The 22,102-nt window shown below is 33.7% G+C and overlaps 1 protein-coding gene across 1 annotated transcript in view; it reads right to left on the bottom strand.

Moving 5' to 3' along the window:
* Positions 1-1,596: 1,596 nt before the first annotated feature.
* Positions 1,597-22,102, bottom strand: part of LOC107567396 (E3 ubiquitin-protein ligase pellino homolog 2-like) — a 20,658-nt gene continuing 152 nt past the window's right edge. The window contains exons 1-6 of the mRNA XM_016253078.1: positions 21,996-22,102; positions 14,570-14,699; positions 14,387-14,488; positions 10,897-11,094; positions 6,337-6,522; positions 1,597-2,321 (exon numbers count right to left, since the gene is read on the bottom strand). The exon at positions 21,996-22,102 is cut by the window's right edge and continues 152 nt beyond it. Of these exons, the coding sequence (XP_016108564.1) occupies positions 1,734-2,321; positions 6,337-6,522; positions 10,897-11,094; positions 14,387-14,488; positions 14,570-14,699; positions 21,996-22,069 (1,278 nt within the window). The 5' untranslated portion in view covers positions 22,070-22,102 and the 3' untranslated portion in view covers positions 1,597-1,733. The remainder of the gene's footprint in view (positions 2,322-6,336; positions 6,523-10,896; positions 11,095-14,386; positions 14,489-14,569; positions 14,700-21,995) is intronic.

Here is a 22,102-nt window from a genome sequence, read left to right as displayed (position 1 = left end):
GCTTTTTAGCACTAGATCAGCAGAACAACACTTACGCTATACACTAGCATTCGGTTTGATTTTTCAAAAGTCTCTTCTGCTCACCGAGGCTGCATTTATTTGATCAAAAATACAGTAAAAATTGTGAAATAGTTTTGTAATGTAAAACAGCTGTTATCTATATAGAGCTGTAATGTATTTCTGTGATGCACAACTGCTGTATTTTCAGCATCATTACTGCAGTCTTCAGCGTCACATGATCTTCAGAAATCAGTATAATATGCTGCTCGAGAAACATTTCTGATTATTATCCCAATATTTTTGTGGAAACCGTGATACGTTTGATTTTTCAGGATTCACAGCTGAACAGAAAGTTCAGAAGAACAGCGTTTATTTGAAATAGAATCTTTTGTAACGTTATAAACGTCTTTTGTGACACTTTTGAGCAATTTAATGCGTCCTTGCTGAATAAAAGTGTTAAAGAACAGTGGTGTAGTTCAAATGTAAGCTAAATGTTATTTTATAACACAAGAAAAGTAGCTATAGACAGCAGTTAAAGGGACAGTTCACTCAAAAATGACAATTCTGTCATCTTTTACTTTCCTCATGTTGTACAAGTTCCTTTCTTACATTGAACACAAAAGATGATATTTCGCAGAATGCGAGGATCAAATAGTTACTCATTTAATTCCATAGTATTTTTTTCTGTACTATAGAAGTCGATGACTACCGGCAACAATTTGGTTCCAAACACTGAAATATTTCTCTAATGTTTCACTGAAGAAAGAAACTCATGCAAGTTTGAATGACACGAGTAAATGATGACAGAATGATTATTTTTGGCTAAACTATCGTTACGTTAGTTATTCACCGACATGCCTTTAACTCATCGAGTTGGCACGTAAAGATATAAATGATGTGACTTAAAGGCAGCATATTTATACCTATATTAATTATATTATTACCTATTTTGAATGTGTTTTCATTGTAGTTTATGCGCATGTTTTCTTATCGGATATAAGTTTATCCAACTCAGTTGTGTGCATTTTTTATGCACATTTTTGGAATTTATGCACATCTTGGCATTTCCATCCAGTGTTGTTTATGCGATATTCCAAAATGCACATAAAAATAGGTGGATGGAAACAGCTATTGAGAAATTTTAACCAAAGTATGTTATAGACTTTCCATTAAGACCCTAAATCATTTGTGTCCCTGGAGCACAAAAGCAGTGTTAAGTCGCTGGGGGATATTTGTAGCAATAGCCAACAATACATTGTATGGGTCACAATTATACATTTCTCTTTTATGCCAAAAATCATTAGGATATTAAGTAAAGATCATGTTCCATGAAGATATTTTGTAAATCTCCTACCGTAAATATATCAAAACTTAATGTTTGATTAGTAATATGCATTGCTAAGAACTTAATTTGAACAACTTTAAAGATGATTTTCTCAATATTTAGATTTTTTTGCACCCTCAGATTCCAGATTTTCAAATATTGTGCTATCCTAACAAACCATACATCAATGGAAAGCTTATTATTCAGCTTTCAGCTGATGCATACATCTCAATTTAAAAAAATTGACCCTTATGACTGGTTTTGTGCTCCAGGGTCACATATCAACTTTTGGAAAATGGTCATCTGATGTCCCCTGTAAAGATATAAAGACACTGATTTGACTCGAAAGCAGCATGTTTCTAACACAGCCCCTCGTGAGACTCCTTTCGGCCCTCGTTCGGCCCCCTCATCAATCGATGGGGCCCTGGAAGATGAGGCGTGTGACCCCGGGGCCGGCGGCCAGCGGGGCCGAGCAGAAGGGGCAGGTGGGTCTGAAGGCGTGTGTCCCGTGAGGCAGCGGCGTGACGGCCCAGTATCGAGCCGTGTTCTCGGAGCACACGTGACCGCAGGGCACAAAGGCGTGAGTCGGGGCCCCGGCATCCGTGTAGAAGCCCGGCTCGCCCCCCAGCCACAGCGGCACGTAGGGCCCCAGGCTCCGGCAGAGTGGGCACTCGCGGCGGCCGCCGGGGCCCTCGCTGCGCTCGCGGTGGCCCTCGGGCCGCTGGCCCCAGTCGTGTCGGCCGTGCACGTGTCCGCAGCTCAGATAGGCCCAGGGCTGGCGCTCCTCCAGACTGTGGCTCCGCGGGAGGCTGGGGAAGGCCAGCGTGCTCAGACCCACGGGACACTGCGGCCGCGCCGCGTTCAGCTCCAGACGCAGGGCATCCAGGTGCCGCAGGGTCGGGGCCTTCAGCAGACCGCCAGCTGTTCGCCAGAGCAGCGTCGCTCCACACAGATCCACCAGAGAACCGTCCTGCAGAGCGCTGCTCTCACCCTGTGCCTGCAAACAACAGCAGCAACAACCGTCTGATTATTTACATCAATATTGCTATAAAATGATAATAAATAATACAATAATAATAAATAAATAAAAGTAAATAACTAAATTATCAAAGACAAAAACAAAAATACAATAAAACAAATTATAAATAATACAATAATAACATTATTAAAAACAGAAAAATACACTAAAAACAATAAGTAAATAAATAAAAAATTATTAAATGCAAAGAATACAATAAAAATAATAATAAAAATAATTAAATTAAATAATAAAAAGAATAACATAATAATAATAATAATAACAACTACATAGCTAAATTATAAATACAAAAACAAAAATACAATAGAACTATAAAAATGTAATTTTTCAGATTATTTACATCAATATTGCTATAAAATGATAATAAATAATAGCATAATAAATGAATAAAAACAACTAAACTAAATTACTAAACACAAAAAAAATTAATTATAATAATACAATAGAACTATAAAGCTGAATATTTAAAGGGCTGCACAATTTGTAATGAACAATGTAATTTTTCTGATTATTTACATCAATATTGCTATAATAATAATAATAATCAAATTTAAATAATGCTAAATAGAACATTTTTAAATTAAAAAAACAAACAAAAATACAATAGAACTACTGAAATATTACACTGTATTTAAGAATAATATACTAAAAATAATTACAATACCAATATTTCTTCCTTTTACGGTTGTACTGTAAAATAAAATATAATTATTATAATATAACTAACAAAAGAGCAATGATATACAAGTGAAATAATAATAAAAAATAAAATAGAATAGAAAAAGAATAAAGAAAGCTATAGTTAGAGGCTTTTTTAAAGACAACAAGCAGTTAGAAAACAAATAGCGTGCAAGTCTTAAAGGGTAAAGTGTTGTTGTTTTTTAAATAAAAAAGAAAACAAATGTATAAAACAGAATTAGAATAGAGAGTGCTAGAGTTAGAGGGTCAAATAAAGATGGAAGAGATGTGTTTTCAGCTGGGATTGAGTTGGGCAGGTTATTCCACCAGCAGGGAACAGTTAATGTAAACGTCTGTGAAAGTGATTTTGTGCCTCTTTGGGATGAACAATAATGCACCGTTATGATTTAATTTAATATAATATTATCTTAAAGTACAACTGTAAAATTACAATACTAATTCTTAAGGCTGTCTTCATTTCTACAATTTACAGTTGAACTGTAAAATAGTTATAATTTTAATGTTGTAATAATAATAATAATAATAAGTAAATAAAAACTAAAATTACCGAATTAAAAATATAAATATTACTATTGTAATTTCACTGTGAAATTAAAAAAGTATTTATTTATTTTAAAGTATAACTGTAAAATTATTATACTAATGTTTATGGCTTAATTTCTTCATTACAGTTGAGCTATAAAACAAATGCATTATTATTTTCTTAAATAATACTAATAATATTATCAACTAGTACAATAGTATTAAATAGTAATAAATATTTTCATATTAATAATAATAATAATTATTATTATTATATTGATATACAAATCACAAAAAGTTTGGCCAAAACCTTTTTTTTTGTTTTTTCAATGGAAATCACAATGACTTTTTTTATTAATTAAAGCTTTTTTATTTTATTTTATTATTAATTAATTTAAATGACAACAATTCTTAAATACTACTAATAATATTATGAAATAGTACAATAGTATTAAATAGTAATACATATTTTCATATTATTAATAATAATAATAATTATTATTTTTATTGTATTATTAATTAAATAATTTTTAAATCAACTTTTTAAACTTTTAAATTGTATTATTAATTAAATAAACTTTTTAAAATTTTATTATTAATTCATGTTTATCAGAAAAGTCGCAGTTACATTTCCCCTCACATCATGCAGTCTGACAACAGAATGTTATGCGTTACATTTAAACAACTTATTTCTCCAAAATCTGTCTTTCTCAGTTCACTGCAGATCTTCAACTCAAACGGTGGATATAAACAGGAACTAATCGGCTGAATAAATCACATCTGAATGAGGCTTTCACAGATCTGCCATCATTCAGAAAGCTTTCACTGCAGCTGTAAATCACATTAAGGGTGCGGAAGCGCGCAGGCTCACAAAGTCATTACGTGCCGTTGTGATTGCGAGTGTTGAGTGCATGTGGTTATTATTAGGTCAACACATCATTTAACTGCATTACAACACGTGTGCTTAGAAACACTCAGGATTTAAAGCTCCGCAGACGGACTGTTTCACAGCATTATTCAGTCTAGAGCCGCACGATTCTGGATAAACTGCGAATCGCGATTTTTTTGTTTCAAACAGAGATCACGCTTCTGAACTAAACTAAATAATGTGACAAAATTTGAATAGCTGCAGTGTTTAGTTAATTTGAATGAATGATAAAACATTTGAATATACATGCATTTCAAATATAATATATTTAATACACCAATTTTTAATATAAAAAAGTGGTTTGAGTGATTTATTCAATGACTCACTCATAAATAGTTCACTTGTTTCATCACTGGATGATAGGGCTGGGTTTTGACACAAATTTCACGATTTGATTAAATATCGATTATTTTGGATATATATCAGGTACACATGCCCAATTTTCTTAAGGAAAAAAATATGCACGAGAGTCAGTTGGTACAACATTACTATAATATTGAAGGTTAAAACTGACTGATTTTTTAGGCTATACAACTGCTTAAATTACATTTCATGAAGTTGTCATAATAAAAGTTACAATTACATAATATTTCTACTTCAATTAAATAACTAAAATAAACATTTAAATAGTGGCTGTCATAAATACATTTAAATTAAACATTGAAGAACAGTAAACATTTATAATGAATATGTTGCATATGGTGCATATATTTAGCAAAATGCCCCTCTCTACAGTTTATTTTTCTGGCTGATTAATGAGTTTATGGTCACCGAATATGTTTTTCTGAGGTAAATGTGACGTTACATTGTTTACGAGCCGTTATATTGACGTCTTTGCGCAGCTGAAACACTGATTGAGCGATTATATGAGACAGGGTACACATTGTAACGTTGTACTCTTTCTTTTAACTTGCCTTCAGATGTTTAGTCATGTTTATTTCTGTCACTCACTCATTAGACACTTGCCGTCTAGTTGTAGCCAATACTTTTGTGTGTTTTAAATATCCTGTGCATATCGCGATCGTCTTTTACATCATGAGATTTTGGCCAAATGTATTAAACACAAGAAAAACTGAGCGCCAATATAGCTACAAAAACAAACGTTCTAACCTGTAAGTTGATGAAAACGTAATGCGATTAACTTACTGCTTCAGATGCGGCCGTTCTAATGACGGGAAAAAAACACTAATCTCCGTCATTCGCTCGTCAAAAACCAACTCCATTTAAGCATGATTTTCATAATTTGTTAAGTGCAAGTGTCTGATCATATATAAAGCCAAAATATCAACTCTAAAGACTATAGAATTATATAATAAGGGGCTTCGACCAACTCTGACGATGTTTATAGTTGTTAAAAAAAACAAAAACGTTTCCCCCATTCTAGCTATCTTTATTTATTTTATTTTTTTTGCTATATTTCAGTGCTTAGTGGTGTGCCGTTACTTAAACTGTGCCACGGCAGAAAAAAGGTTGGGAAACACTGCCATAGACATCAATGCTTATATCTCAACTATAAACTTTCATCCCAGTATTTCTGTGATAACATGAATGAGAAATAATACTGTGTAGTTGAAAAGAGAGTTTGTGAAGCTGTTTCATGGTAAATGTCTGCTCTCTGTGTCAGATTTGAATGGTCCAGGATGATTTTTTTCAAAGGTTTAATATACACAAGCAAATCACTGTTATTTAGAAATTATATCGAGTGGGTGTTTGAATCGAGATTTCGATCTTTTAAAGATTAATCGTGCAGCTCTAATTTACTCCCATCATGACCCCTGAATCTTGCCGTTTGTGGTTTAGAGGTTAGTTAGTTCTAGTGTTTACCAGCTGGCCGCGGATGGGTCCGGATCGGGTCTCTCTGAGAGCGTAGACGTCTCCGCACACAGAGATCTCTCTCCACAAGCCCTGCTTGGGCTCTTCTGGGAAACCCACAGGATGCATCACCAGAACGCCGTTAGTCGTCAGTCCGTCCATGTGACCGTCCGGATTCTTCCATTTAGTTGCTTTCTCCTGCGTGACAGATGCATCAGTTAGGAAAGTGCATGAGTTTATAAAATGTATTTCACGAATGCAATAGTTAAGGCTGCTCTCTGCCTGCTTAAAATTGAGTGTCAAAATGCAACGTGTTTAACAAATAAAAGCAAGATTAAACTATGCGAGCTCTGACCCACTCGAAATCTAGTATCAAAGTATGTATTTGCTGTGTAAATGCATTCATGCCACATCTGAGCTGCATTATACCGTCTGTGTAAAGGCATTCATGCCACATCTGAGCTGCATTAAACAGTCTGTGTAAAGAACACTGCTACTAAAATAGCTAAAACTGTAAAAAATAAATAAAAGCTAAATAGATAAAAAAAAAATAAAACTACTAAAGAGGAAAATACACAAAAAAAGCTAATTCTAAATATTAATAAATGAAGAGTTCATTTGCAAAAACCGATAAACGCCACTTTAAAAAAAAAAAAAGAGCTGATTGCCGTGCATTATTCTCTGCATATTGCACGATCTGAACCCTAAACACGTTTTGCCAAAAAAGCCGGTTTTGTCCACTTTCAAGGCATCGTGAGTTCACGTTTCACTGCAGAAGCCGACAAGCGCCTTGTTGTTTTTGAGCAGAAGCCGATGAGTGCATTTCAGCGAATCAGCGCGCTGTATTCAGGTCAGGTGACAAGGCTACGTTCACTGTGAAAAGACACGCTAGCTGAGACGAGTTTCATCAAAGCTGACTAAAAGTGATCGAGGATCATCTCGACGAACTTGATGAACCTGTGATATCTTCTTCAGGGCGAAAAAGGAAAATAAAAGCTGAAACGTTTTCACGGAAGCTCGCAAAAGCAGCGCGTTACAATGTTGAGGGAAAAGCTCAGTGTATTGCGTGTAATCACATCCATACAGTTTATGATCACAACAATAACAACGTTTGTCAGGCGTCTACATTATCATCTGAGGAGATTACAAAGATTAAACCAGTGTTTCTTTAAATTCTAAAACATGAAATGTGGAGTTATCTGCTTTTGCTATAAAAGAAAACTTTAATTTTGTAAATTACCTGTATTTGTTTAAGTTATTATTACTTAATCAAAACAACCCAACTGCAGTTTGATTGATATTACTTGGAATGCGCAATAAAAAAAAAAAAAGTGATTTCTGAAAAAAAAATAAAATAAATGGAGTTATCGGTTTTTGCAAATGAACTCTTCAAATATACCCGTGCTACTTATGACTGGTTTTGTGCTCCAGGGTCATGGTTACATATTTTAACAATATTATTATTTCTATTAATAATTGGCGGCCCCCCTGCAAACCCCTGCTGTGATACTGACCCCGAGGAAGATGTTCTTGGAGGAGTCGAAGCCGGCGGCGTAGATGCGGGCGGTGTAGGGCGGGTTTCGGTCGCAGACGATCCTGCAGGCGAAGCGGGAGATGGTGCTGGGAGCCGAGCTCGAGTCCTCGCTCTCCTGGGATCCTCCTGGAGTGTCTGTCACCACGAAGTCTATGGGGCTCTCGGTGGAGCGGCCGATCTGCAGAAGATCAATCACACACATCTCACCCTTATATTAGGGACTGCTCAGTTTGACCCAGGAGTCAGTGTTGGGAAGGTTACTTTGGAAATGTAACAGGTTACTAAAATGTAACTTTTTCAGTTACTTTATTTAAACTGATTACTGTTTGATTACTTCTCTAAATTTCAATTGTTTTCAACTATTAATCATTTTCAAACATGTAAAGCAGGCAGAGTTAACCTTACAGTAGTATCAACACTGATTACTGTCAAAATCCTTCATTACTTTAATTAAGATTATAATAATTTAATTTTAAAGCACAGCCACCACAAAATCAGACTTTAGCACCTCTTCTTACTAGGAGGTTAAATACAGATTTAAAACCAAAACAAGATATAGTTTAATAGCTATGATACTGTTTTTGAAAGCAAATCTTGCATAGCTACGACCGGAAACTCTGGCATCTAACAATGGCTTGGAAAAAACAGTTCATCTTAAAAAATAAAGCATATACATAAACGTAAATGCACTGACTCAAATAAATGTACTCGGCATAAATCTTTATCTGTTCATGCATGTGAATTTTCCTGGGAATCAAACCATGATGTTGCGTCATGCTCTACCCCTTGAGCTTCTAGAAAACACACACATGCACAAAAAAAATCTAATAAATAATAATAATACAAAAATAATTTAAGAAACTTAAAAAAAATAAAAATTTCATTTAAAAATAATAAACATTACAAATATTTAAAATATTCACAATTAAATGTTTAGAAAATATTTGTTAAATACAATTTTAAAAATCATGTTTTCAGTATTATTATACATTACTATTTATATACACATATGATTTATATACTATTATAGTTTTTGTTAATATTTTGAATTTGCGTTTATTTTCAGTTAATTTAATTTTAGTTTAATATTTTGTTTAGTCATTTTTTGATGTGCTTTTGACATTTTTATTAGTTTGTTTTTATTTTGGGTTTAGTTTTACTAGTAATTTTAGTGCTTAAACTTAAACTCAATTTTACAAATTTTTATTTGTAAAAGTTTTATCCATGTAATCTTTTGTATTTTATTTTATTTCAGCTTTATTTCGATTAACAAAAACGTTTTTAATCTCAAATCTCACCCTGAATCTAAAACGAATTAATATATTTAATTGTTATTTTGGTAACGCGTGGGAAATATTATCGTTTAAATTTTTTTTATGTAATGTTTACTAAAACAATGTTTTACTCTGCGGGAATTGTTAAGGTCATTGCACACTGAATCCGAAATTCTCGTACGAAATTTTCGCACGTTAAAAAATAAATACAACCTCACGTTGTGTCAATCACGTTTACACACTGCCTCCGAAACTTTCGTCCGTCATTATTCAATTTTTTATTCAATGATCCAATTTAGCGCTTTTCACGATACAAATCATTGCAAAGCAGCTTTACAGAAAATTGTACGTTTCTACATTATATTTAGGAGTAGGTTATTAGTGGTGACTACGGCAGAAATGTAGAGTAAAAATCATGCAGTTAGTTACAAATTACACGTAATCAAACAGACGGTGAACACTATTAACTGCAATGATTCTATGTTGCCATTAAACTTTGCGATTGCGATTCAATTAATTTTGAGAGGTGTTTTGACAATTCAGAGCCACCGTAGAAGAACTTCCTCTCTACGCGATCTCAGGACTTCTTAAACGAGAAGAAGAAAGAGAAATTGTTTCAATTTGTTTTGTGAATTTTTTCCGCAACGGATTAATTAATACGCATCGGACTCCGTGTGCAAGGTTTCTGTGCGTGACGAATTTTTAGGATGACGAATGCGAAACAAATGTCCGGACTCGGTGTGCAATGACTTTTAATGTTTTTCAAAAACTGATTTTTGTGTTTTGTTTGTTTTTTCATACTTTTTGTTTAGTTTTTAGCGTTTACTGAATCCAGTTCACTATTTATTTATTGCGTTTTGCAGCATATACTCGCACAGACATTTGACAATTCACATTAGGCATAAATAAATAGATGTAAACAATACTTTAATACTGATAAATCTAATTAAAATATCCAGTCTACTACCACTAGAGGAAGAAGATTTTAAGAACTTAATTGCTTGGGGGAATAAATTATACTTTTAACCTATTTCTTGAACATCTAGGAACACAATATCGTCGACCTGATGGTAACAATTCAAAGGTATACGATAAAGGATGCCTCTTATCCTTCACAATTATGTTAGCCTTATTTAACACTCTTTCTTTGTACATACTCTCTATGCTCTAATTTTGTTCCTAACAATTTACTCGCTGTTAATGACCTCTTCTGGGCCTCAGAAGCATTGCCAAACCAGCAGATCACACAAAATGTCATAATGCTTTCAATAAAAGCCCCATAAAACATCAACAGCATTCTGCTATCGACATTAAAAGACAGTCATTTCTTTAAGAAGTGCATTCTCTGTTGTAGCTTACAGTCCATGCATCCCACCTGAGTTTATTGTCCAACATTAAACCAAGGTATTTATATATGTGACCCTGCAGCACAAAAGCAGTGTTAAGTCGCTGGGGGATATTTGTAGCAATAGCCAACAATACATTGTATGGGTCACAATTATACATTTCTCTTTTATGCCAAAAATCATTAGGATATTAAGTAAAGATCATGTTCCATGAAGATATTTAGTAAATGTCCTACCGTAAATATATCAAAACTTAATGTTTGATTAGTAATATGCATTGCTAAGAACTTCATTTGAACAACTTTAAAGATGATTTTCTCAATATTTAGATTTTTTTGCACCCTCAGATTCCAGATTTTCAAATATTGTTCTATTAATAATTGGCGGCCCCCCTGCAAACCCCTGCTGTGATACTGACCCCGAGGAAGATGTTCTTGGAGGAGTCGAAGCCGGCGGCGTAGATGCGGGCGGTGTAGGGCGGGTTTCGGTCGCAGACGATCCTGCAGGCGAAGCGGGAGATGGTGCTGGGAGCCGAGCTCGAGTCCTCGCTCTCCTGGGATCCTCCTGGAGTGTCTGTCACCACGAAGTCTATGGGGCTCTCGGTGGAGCGGCCGATCTGCAGAAGATCAATCACACACATCTCACCCTTATATTAGGGACTGCTCAGTTTGACCCAGGAGTCAGTGTTGGGAAGGTTACTTTGGAAATGTAACAGGTTACTAAAATGTAACTTTTTCAGTTACTTTATTTAAACTGATTACTGTTTGATTACTTCTCTAAATTTCAATTGTTTTCAACTATTAATCATTTTCAAACATGTAAAGCAGGCAGAGTTAACCTTACAGTAGTATCAACACTGATTACTGTCAAAATCCTTCATTACTTTAATTAAGATTATAATAATTTAATTTTAAAGCACAGCCACCACAAAATCAGACTTTAGCACCTCTTCTTACTAGGAGGTTAAATACAGATTTAAAACCAAAACAAGATATAGTTTAATAGCTATGATACTGTTTTTGAAAGCAAATCTTGCATAGCTACGACCAGAAACTCTGGCATCTAACAATGGCTTGGAAAAAACAGTTCATCTTAAAAAATAAAGCATATACATAAACGTAAATGCACTGACTCAAATAAATGTACTCGGCATAAATCTTTATCTGTTCATGCATGTGAATTTTCCTGGGAATCAAACCATGATGTTGCGTCATGCTCTACCCCTTGAGCTTCTAGAAAACACACACATGCACAAAAAAAATCTAATAAATAATAATAATACAAAAATAATTTAAGAAACTTAAAAAAAATAAAAATTTCATTTAAAAATAATAAACATTACAAATATTTAAAATATTCACAATTAAATGTTTAGAAAATATTTGTTAAATACAATTTTAAAAATCATGTTTTCAGTATTATTATACATTACTATTTATATACACATATGATTTATATACTATTATAGTTTTTGTTAATATTTTGAATTTGCGTTTATTTTCAGTTAATTTAATTTTAGTTTAATATTTTGTTTAGTCATTTTTTGATGTGCTTTTGACATTTTTATTAGTTTGTTTTTATTTTGGGTTTAGTTTTACTAGTAATTTTAGTGCTTAAACTTAAACTCAATTTTACAAATTTTTATTTGTAAAAGTTTTATCCATGTAATCTTTTGTATTTTATTTTATTTCAGCTTTATTTCGATTAACAAAAACGTTTTTAATCTCAAATCTCACCCTGAATCTAAAACGAATTAATATATTTAATTGTTATTTTGGTAACGCGTGGGAAATATTATCGTTTAAATTTTTTTTATGTAATGTTTACTAAAACAATGTTTTACTCTGCGGGAATTGTTAAGGTCATTGCACACTGAATCCGAAATTCTCGTACGAAATTTTCGCACGTTAAAAAATAAATACAACCTCACGTTGTGTCAATCACGTTTACACACTGCCTCCGAAACTTTCGTCCGTCATTATTCAATTTTTTATTCAATGATCCAATTTAGCGCTTTTCACGATACAAATCATTGCAAAGCAGCTTTACAGAAAATTGTACGTTTCTACATTATATTTAGGAGTAGGTTATTAGTGGTGACTACGGCAGAAATGTAGAGTAAAAATCATGCAGTTAGTTACAAATTACACGTAATCAAACAGACGGTGAACACTATTAACTGCAATGATTCTATGTTGCCATTAAACTTTGCGATTGCGATTCAATTAATTTTGAGAGGTGTTTTGACAATTCAGAGCCACCGTAGAAGAACTTCCTCTCTACGCGATCTCAGGACTTTTTAAACGAGAAGAAGAAAGAGAAATTGTTTCAATTTGTTTTGTGAATTTTTTCCGCAACTGATTAATTAATACGCATCGGACTCCGTGTGCAAGGTTTCTGTGCGTGACGAATTTTTAGGATGACGAATGCGAAACAAATGTCCGGACTCGGTGTGCAATGACTTTTAATGTTTTTCAAAAACTGATTTTTGTGTTTTGTTTGTTTTTTCATACTTTTTGTTTAGTTTTTAGCGTTTACTGAATCCAGTTCACTATTTATTTATTGCGTTTTGCAGCATATACTCGCACAGACATTTGACAATTCACATTAGGCATAAATAAATAGATGTAAACAATACTTTAATACTGATAAATCTAATTAAAATATCCAGTCTACTACCACTAGAGGAAGAAGATTTTAAGAACTTAATTGCTTGGGGGAATAAATTATACTTTTAACCTATTTCTTGAACATCTAGGAACACAATATCGTCGACCTGATGGTAACAATTCAAAGGTATACGATAAAGGATGCCTCTTATCCTTCACAATTATGTTAGCCTTATTTAACACTCTTTCCTTGTACATACTCTCTATGCTCTAATTTTGTTCCTAACAATTTACTCGCTGTTAATGACCTCTTCTGGGCCTCAGAAGCATTGCCAAACCAGCAGATCACACAAAATGTCATAATGCTTTCAATAAAAGCCCCATAAAACATCAACAGCATTCTGCTATCGACATTAAAAGACAGTCATTTCTTTAAGAAGTGCATTCTCTGTTGTAGCTTACAGTCCATGCATCCCACCTGAGTTTATTGTCCAACATTATACCAAGGTATTTATATACGTGACTCTGCAGCACAAAAGCAGTGTTAAGTCGCTGGGGGATATTTGTAGCAATAGCCAACAATACATTGTATGGGTCACAATTATACATTTCTCTTTTATGCCAAAAATCATTAGGATATTAAGTAAAGATCATGTTCCATGAAGATATTTAGTAAATGTCCTACCGTAAATATATCAAAACTTAATGTTTGATTAGTAATATGCATTGCTAAGAACTTAATTTGAACAACTTTAAAGATGATTTTCTCAATATTTAGATTTTTTTGCACCCTCAGATTCCAGATTTTCAAATATTGTGCGATCCTAACAAACCATACATCAATGGAAAGATTATTTATTCAGCTTTCAGATGATGCAAAATTGGTTTTGTGCTCCAGGGTCACAATTTGTTACTAACTGAATTTGCTCCCCATTAATTAATGTAAGTTGGGTTACACTTTGCTCTTTCTCTCTAAAATCGATAACCATCTCCTTAGCTTTGGAGATATTTACGAGGAGATTTGAATTTTCGCACCAATTTAAAATCTAAAACAGGCCCATGTTCTTCCTCCCCATCATGTAAAAGGCTCACTAAAGCAGTATCATCTGCATACTTTACAATATGTCTGTCATTAAAAGAACTCACACAAGAATGCGTATATATACTAAGATAAATAATAACGGTGATAACACACATCCCTGGGGAGCGCCGACCGAAGTGATCATTTCATCTGAACTAGATGCTTCTATTTTAACCTGCTGGATTCTGAAACTAAGAAAACTGATCGGTGTGTTTGACCTGGAACATGTCGGTGTTGTTATCGTGGCAGTACTCCACCACAACCGTCTGGTTCCTGGAGAGGGTGAAGGAGATGCTGTGCTGGCCCCTGCTGTTCACCGCCTGCAACGAAAGGTCAGACGCAGCGTCACTATCCCACAATGCACCGCGTGCAATGCACTAAAGCGTGAAGGAAGCATGCACCTTGCTGTCCTGTGGGTTGCTGAGGATGTGCACGGCGCTGGGCTTGACGCCGTTCGCTTTGGCCCTTCTGTAAAGAGCGAAGCGGCTCCTCTTGCGACCGCGGTCTCCTCCGGGAAGAGAGCCATTATACCTGCAGCACAGCAGCACAGACGCTAAACACTGGAGAACAACCTGCTTTACAGCATTAGAGCATAGAATGAGTAACCTTATAAATCGGAGCGTTCCGGTGCTTGGCTCTGATTGGCTGAGCCGCGTCTGAAGCTGTTGTAAATGACGCTACAAAGTAACACACACCTTTGTTTACTTCTGTGTGTTGCTCGGCAACCACTTTGTAGCAACCACAACTGTTTCTGAGGCGCTACATTGTTTGGTGGAAGAATACTGTGTTTATTAATATCATTACACTTTATTTGCTCTGTTTTATTTTGTGAAACCTTTCTACGTATATGGAATAACCGTTTTATAAAAGCAGTAACCCCCGTGAAGCCGTGGTTTACAGTGAATTTATAACAGCTAACAATATAACTGTTATAAATTCACTGTAAACCACGGCTTCTTGGGGCTTATTGCTTTAATATATCACAATATAGATATGTTTTACCTTCGAAAATGGTGCAACAACTGGTTATATTCAATAAACAGTAAATTAACTGCTTCACAAATGAAAGGTGCTTCATCCGACTTGATTATTATTATTATTTTTTTTTTTATGTGGACACAAATCAAAGCATCACATTATGAACAAATTAAAGATAAACTAATATTACTAAAAACAAATGATTCAGACTGATTCTGATCGAATTTGCACAGTTTTGCGTTTATCATCTAAAACAAACAACAAAAAGAAGGAGGCAAAAAAAAATATTGTTAACTGAAATAAAGCTGAACTTTTAATCAATTGTTTAATTGTGGCTTTTTTTTATATATAAAGCTGGAATGTTATATAAGATGACTCATCTTAGTTGCCAGAATAACATTTCTAATTTTCATTTAGCATAAGATGTATAATTACTAACTGGAAATAAAACTAAAACAAAGTCTATTACAACATTTTTGTTAATTGAAAAAGCTGAAATTAATAATATCTGGTGAAAACTTTTTTCAAAACTTTAAAAAGCTACATTTGTGATTTAAATGTAATCACTAAAATAACTAACTGGAAATAAAATCAATTAAAACTAAAATTGAACAAAAATTTAAAACGAAAAGAAAATGAAAATTTTAAATTAGTGCCATCAAACGATTAATTGCATGCAAAATAAACGTTTTTGTTTACATAATATATATATATATATGTGTGTGTGTACTGTGTATATTTATTATGTATATATATAAAGACACACACATGCACGTATATATTTATATATGAAATAAATGTATACATGATATAAATTACATGAATATACATATGCATGTAAATATTTTTAAAATATATACTGTATGTGTGTGTGTGTATCTATATGCATAATAAATATACACAGCACACACACATATATTATGTAAACATACACTTTTATTTTGGATGCGATTAATCATTTGACAGCACTAATATAAATATAAAATTAAAATGCAAACTGAAAATGTACAGATAATAATTGAATTCAAAATTAAAAACTACAATAGTATATAAATAACATTAAAATGCCACTGTTCTAGATTTATATAGTGCATTTACAGTAAGTCTCCAAACTTCATATCACACGATGTCTAGCAAATATCTCTTAGTTCACTAGTTTTTAACATCCCAGTCTATATTCCTGCATCGCTCTGCCGTGTAAATCATGTTTATACTCTGAAAAACAAAATTAGTATCACAAATTCTGTCGCCAGCAATGATAAACGCACGCTTCTGATGAAATCAGGCATCTATTCGCTTCGAGGGATTCATAACCAACACTGATTCAGTGGCCAGTAATATGTCATTACAGCATACACATTCACACTCGTTCTGTTTATGAATATTGTTTGTAGAACATTACCAACGACTTAACAACAACTTATCAGAACTGAAAATCACCCATCAGTGTTCAAATATATACACAGATCTGTCAGGATAAATGGATCTTAATGCCAAACGGAGCCTGTAAATTGATATACATCAACGCATAGTTAATAAATTAATCTTTCTTTTTATATGAATTGCATCGTATTTCTACATTGTTGAAAATTATACATAAAAATTTTTGCGATATTTTTTTTTCTTCCTTTTATACGTTTCTGGTTGTTATTCATGGTGCAAGAAAACAAAATTGAATTTGCTGTATTTTATGAACATGTGCATGTATATTTTAAATTTTTCATATATATATTTTCTTTATATTTTTGTTATTCATGGTGCGACCAAAAATACTTTTGCTGTATTTTTATATTTAGCATATTTACATATATATTATTCATGGTGCAACCAAACAAAAATGTATTTTGCTGTATTTTATGTACATGAGCATGCATAATTTATATTTTACATATTTTTAGGGTATTATTGCCTTCTCTGGTTTTTACTAAATCACAGTCATTTAAGCTTCTGATATGATGTTTTATGGTGTTTTTCAGAGCTCTATAATGTCTGTCCACAGCAGCATCTCTTTTCATGCTCTATAGAGGAAAGATCAACATGAGGGAGAGTAAATGACAGATCGCTCAATTATGATTGAATAAAGAGTCGTCATGAACAGATTCACTCTAATAAATCAGCAGACATTCACTCCAGATTGTGAGCCAAGCGCAGAATGAACCCAGATCAAACCCTCCGACACCGAGGTGCCAGATTAGGACTGGAAGCGCTGGAAACTCCAGATTTGAGGATATCGAGAGGAAATCGCATGCATGTGACGTCCATAATAAGTCCAGGAGACGGCGCGCCGGAGAAAGACGCTTTTGTTCACATGCACTCACAGCTGCGCTTGCACTGACGCTCGTTTACAGAAACCCAGCGCTTTAGTGCATTTTAGTGCATATGCACATATCACACCAATTCTGCTGTTAAACGAGCCAGAGCATCCAGAGGAGCGAGTGCTGCAAACAACGCATCGACTGCATCCACAGCGGTCAAAGTGCCACTTCAGCACTGCACACACACACACACACACACACACACACACTCACAATGAAATATTCAAACACCTCTTCTTCCTCTATATATAGTGGCATTCTGAACTGACAGTGGGTTTCTGTTGAGATGCACCAATGCATGAGAATGTTGAGCCACAATGCACAGAACAATGACATGCCAGGGTGTTGCTATGTGGTTGCCAGGGTGTTGCTATGTGGTTGCCAGGGTGTTGCTATGTGGTTGCTAGGGCGTTGCTATGTGGTTGCTAGGGTGTTGCTATGTGGTTGCTAGGGCGTTGCTATGTGGTTGCTAGGGTGTTGCTATGTGGTTGCTAGGGTGTTGCTATGTGGTTGCTAGGGCGTTGCTATGTGGTTGATAGGGTGTTGCTATGTGGTTGCTATGGCGTTGCTATGTGGTTGCTAGGGTGTTGCTAGGGCGTTGCTATGTGGTTCTCACTCTCTGGACCAAAAGTCAAGTCATTAATATAGCGCTTTATACAATGCAGATTAGGGATGTACGATATTGGATTTTTATCGATATCCAATATGCCGATATAACTAATTTTGCCGATACCGGTATATTTCCTTTTGTTTTTAAACAACACCAAGTCTCTCCGCTGCAGAGATTCTAAACAATTTTTTTTTTAAATTTTGGTTAGTTTTTAAAAAAAACTTATTTGTTAGAATTAAATAAACAATAATGACGTTCTTTTATAATGAGAGTACATTGAAGGCTTTGAAAATAATTATAAATCAACTATAAATCAATCATTTTATTTAAAGATTTAACATTTGTAGACAGTCTAAATAAAAAAAGTTGTAAACATTGTGAAAATCTTTCAGAGCTCATAATCTGTTTGAAAAAAAGAGAAAAATATATATATATATTACACATTAATAAATAAATCTGTTTATATATAAAATTATTTAATTTACAAGTGTCATGTTTGTGATTTTTATTCATGTAAGCTATATCTTCTGACCTCTAAATCAAAACATACTCATGATCTTACGACATCAATTACTGCTTTATTTAATCAGAAATACAATCTTAATGTTATTGCCATTATCGGCCGATTCCGATAATATCTTGCATCCCGAATACAGATTGATTCAAAGCAGCTTCACAGAAATAAAACAGGATGTTTCCATCCCAAATTTAATGCGTAAAACTGGAATATCGCATAAAACACCAAAAATGAGTTTGAGAGAACAAAACAGCTACTTCCTGTGAAACTAGCGCCAAATATCAGAAAGAAAAATGGAAGTTTTGGCTCCTTTCTCATGCATAATAAGTGGCTCGCAATGCAGATGAAATGCAATAAACACATGTTATCTTGTATTTGGAGGGTGGGATATTCTGGGATGCCATTACGCCGACTTTAGCTCAGGCATTTCAGAACGACTAAACCAACGTTTCATATGCATGTTTAATGCGATCGGCTGGTTAGCAGTTCGTTATGATCTGTTGAGGCAAAGTCACGTGACTTTTTGATGCACATCAAATAATTTATTTGGTAAATCTGCTTCCATCATAGTTTACACGTATGACGACTTCTCAATTGAGTGCATAAGATTTGTATGCACGTTTTAAGATTTTATGTGCATTTTGGCATTACCATCCAGCATTGGATGTGCAATATCACAAAATTTGCATTAAAAAAATTGGGGATGGAAAATTTTGTAAAGTCATCAAATCTGAAATTAATTCAATTTCAGCTCTACAGAGCTGACAGCAGTGTCATTATTCAATGCAGTTCAATCAGCGTTGAACAAATTCAGTTCAATAACTGTGTCAAAATAATTGAAGTTCTAAACTCTTAAAAATAAAATGTTTCAAAAGTGATTTTTCCAGTGAATAACCATTTTTTGGTTCCCAAAGAACCTTTCAGTGCTTACACTTTTATTAATAATGCTTCTTTATTGGCATTGATGGTTCCATTAAGAACCTTTAACATCCACGGAATCACTTTACAGCAAAAAAAAGGTTCAAATAAAGGGTTTCTTTTCATAACTGATCACTGAATGGTTATTTGTCAAACCAAAAATGGTTCTTCTTCAATGGATTTACTCAGAAAAAGTGCAAGAACCACTTTTTTTCTTAGTGTGAGGAACATTTTAATCATTTAATAATCATCTTTTTCCACTATGAAGGACCTTACGAGGTTCCACGGATGTTAGGAAGAAGCTTTATTTTGAAGAGTGTAGATGTGGTTCAGTTTGATCACTTAATAAAGTAATAATAATACAGATGCATGCTGTAGCAAACATAACTAATGATATTTTATAGACCGTTTCACTTCAAACTGCTCTCAAGTGGCATTATTAATTAATATTAATACAAAAGCAAAGCTTAACAACAACTAAATCCATCATGCATGCAGCCGTATGAAGTGCTCCTCAGATTATGTTGTAATTGCATGTTTAGTAGCATGTTGCTGGCGCATGATTTGAGCGTGTGCAGATCAGAGGAGTTCCTGATGTGGGTGGAAACATCTCACGCTCCGCTTAATAACACGCACGTATCTCAGAATGAGTCGTGGATCCGGGATATCTGGCCATCGTTCGGCCGATACCGGCGCCTGATTGGCTGATCCCTCAACCCAAATCACACATTTCCTAATCCAGCTTTCTAACAAAGCTGACATTGTTATACACTCTAAAAAGGGGGTTTCACAGCAGTGCCATTTTTGGTTCCTGCTTTCAGTGAAAAGTTCCAAAATGAGCCACGGAATATTTGTGAGACTGAACGATTAATATTTTTGATGAATTGCTCCTCTATTGTAAGTTGCTTTGGATAAAAGCATCTGCTAAATGCATTAGTTGCAAGCATTCTGAGAGTATTGCTTGCATTAAAAAAGACACACTTTTTGCATGCAGTAAATGTGAAATATAAAAAGACTGAAACAGTGTTTTCTTGTCAAATGTACTTGTTTCATTTATCAAATTTAAAAAAAAACGTATAGTGTAATTTTATATTTTCTTTTTGTTATTATTATTATTATAATATTTTTGTCAGAACAAGGTACACTGAAAGCTTTCAGTGATAGAAACACATTGAATTGGATGTGAAATATTGAAAGAATGAAATTGTGTTTTCTTGTAAAACATACTCCAATCATTTTTGTTCTATTTACAATTTTGGGAAAAAATTAAAAATTCTACAATGTATGGACGTGTTTGGTATCACAACACTAAACGTAATGCAATTTAACAAATATTGTTTAAAATAAGCATTCAGCTCATTTCTTATACGCCTCGTTTTCTATCATCAGAAAGTTTTCATGTAAATATCGGCCATATTATTTGACATAATAATAGTAATAATATAAATGTGATGTAAATATGCCATGCTAAAGATAAGATTATATTTATTAACAATTTATGGACATGTTCGGTTTTCATTATCGTTTAATATCGTTAATTAAATGTTAGTGCGTTTTTAATAAATACTGCGTAAAAAAAGCATTCAATATGCTAAACGTATTGTTTTCTATCATTATTAAATATTATTTTAATGTAAAAATATCGGTGGACTACTAGTGCTAGTTAATAACGTTATTTAACATTATAATAGTAATAATGTAAAAGTGCCATAATTTAAAATATATATATATTTAAATGTAAATATCGGTGGACTACTAGTGCTAGTTAATAACGTTATTTAACATTATAATAGTAATAACAATTTAACAAATATTGTTTAAAATAAGCATTCAGCTCATTTCTTATACGCCTCGTTTTCTATCATCAGAAAGTTTTCATGTAAATATCGGCCATATTATTTGACATAATAATAGTAATAATATAAATGTGATGTAAATATGCCATGCTAAAGATAAGATTATATTTATTTACAATTTATGGACATGTTCGGTTTTTATTATCGTTTAATATCGTTAATTAAATGTTAGTGCGTTTTTAATAAATACTGCGTAAAAACAGCATTCAATATGCTAAACGTATTGTTTTCTATCATTATTAAATATTATTTTAATGTAAAAATATCGGTGGACTACTAGTGCTAGTTAATAACGTTATTTAACATTATAATAGTAATAATGTAAAAGTGCCATAATTTAAAATATATATATATTTAAATGTAAATATCGGTGGACTACTAGTGCTAGTTAATAACGTTATTTAACATTATAATAGTAATAACTCCCTCTGGCCTGAACACTAATGCGCTGGCTAACCACAACCACGATGACTAACGGAGATGCTAGTGATGTTAATAACAACACAAATCATTTATAGCCTAGTGTTTAATGTAAATGTCGATAATCGGCATTATCGGTCAGCTCAGAAGCCGATTAATTCATTCCTTCAAGACTCGGTAACCGTGAATCCGTAGGAAACGCGAATCACTCACCCGAGGATCACCAGTTCTCCGTATTTCACCGGATCTTTGGAGCGGTCGGGGTCGTGTTGGTTCGGTTGCAACATGGGACCGGCGCTCCGTTACTCCGGTCCGCGGAT

The sequence above is a fragment of the Sinocyclocheilus grahami genome, unplaced genomic scaffold, assembly GCF_001515645.1.
Source record: "Sinocyclocheilus grahami isolate Dianchi unplaced genomic scaffold, SAMN03320097.WGS_v1.1 scaffold1154.1, whole genome shotgun sequence".
Lineage (NCBI taxonomy): Eukaryota > Metazoa > Chordata > Actinopteri > Cypriniformes > Cyprinidae > Sinocyclocheilus > Sinocyclocheilus grahami.
Note: the sequence above shows the minus strand (reverse complement) of the source record. Positions and strands in the feature narration are given on the sequence as shown.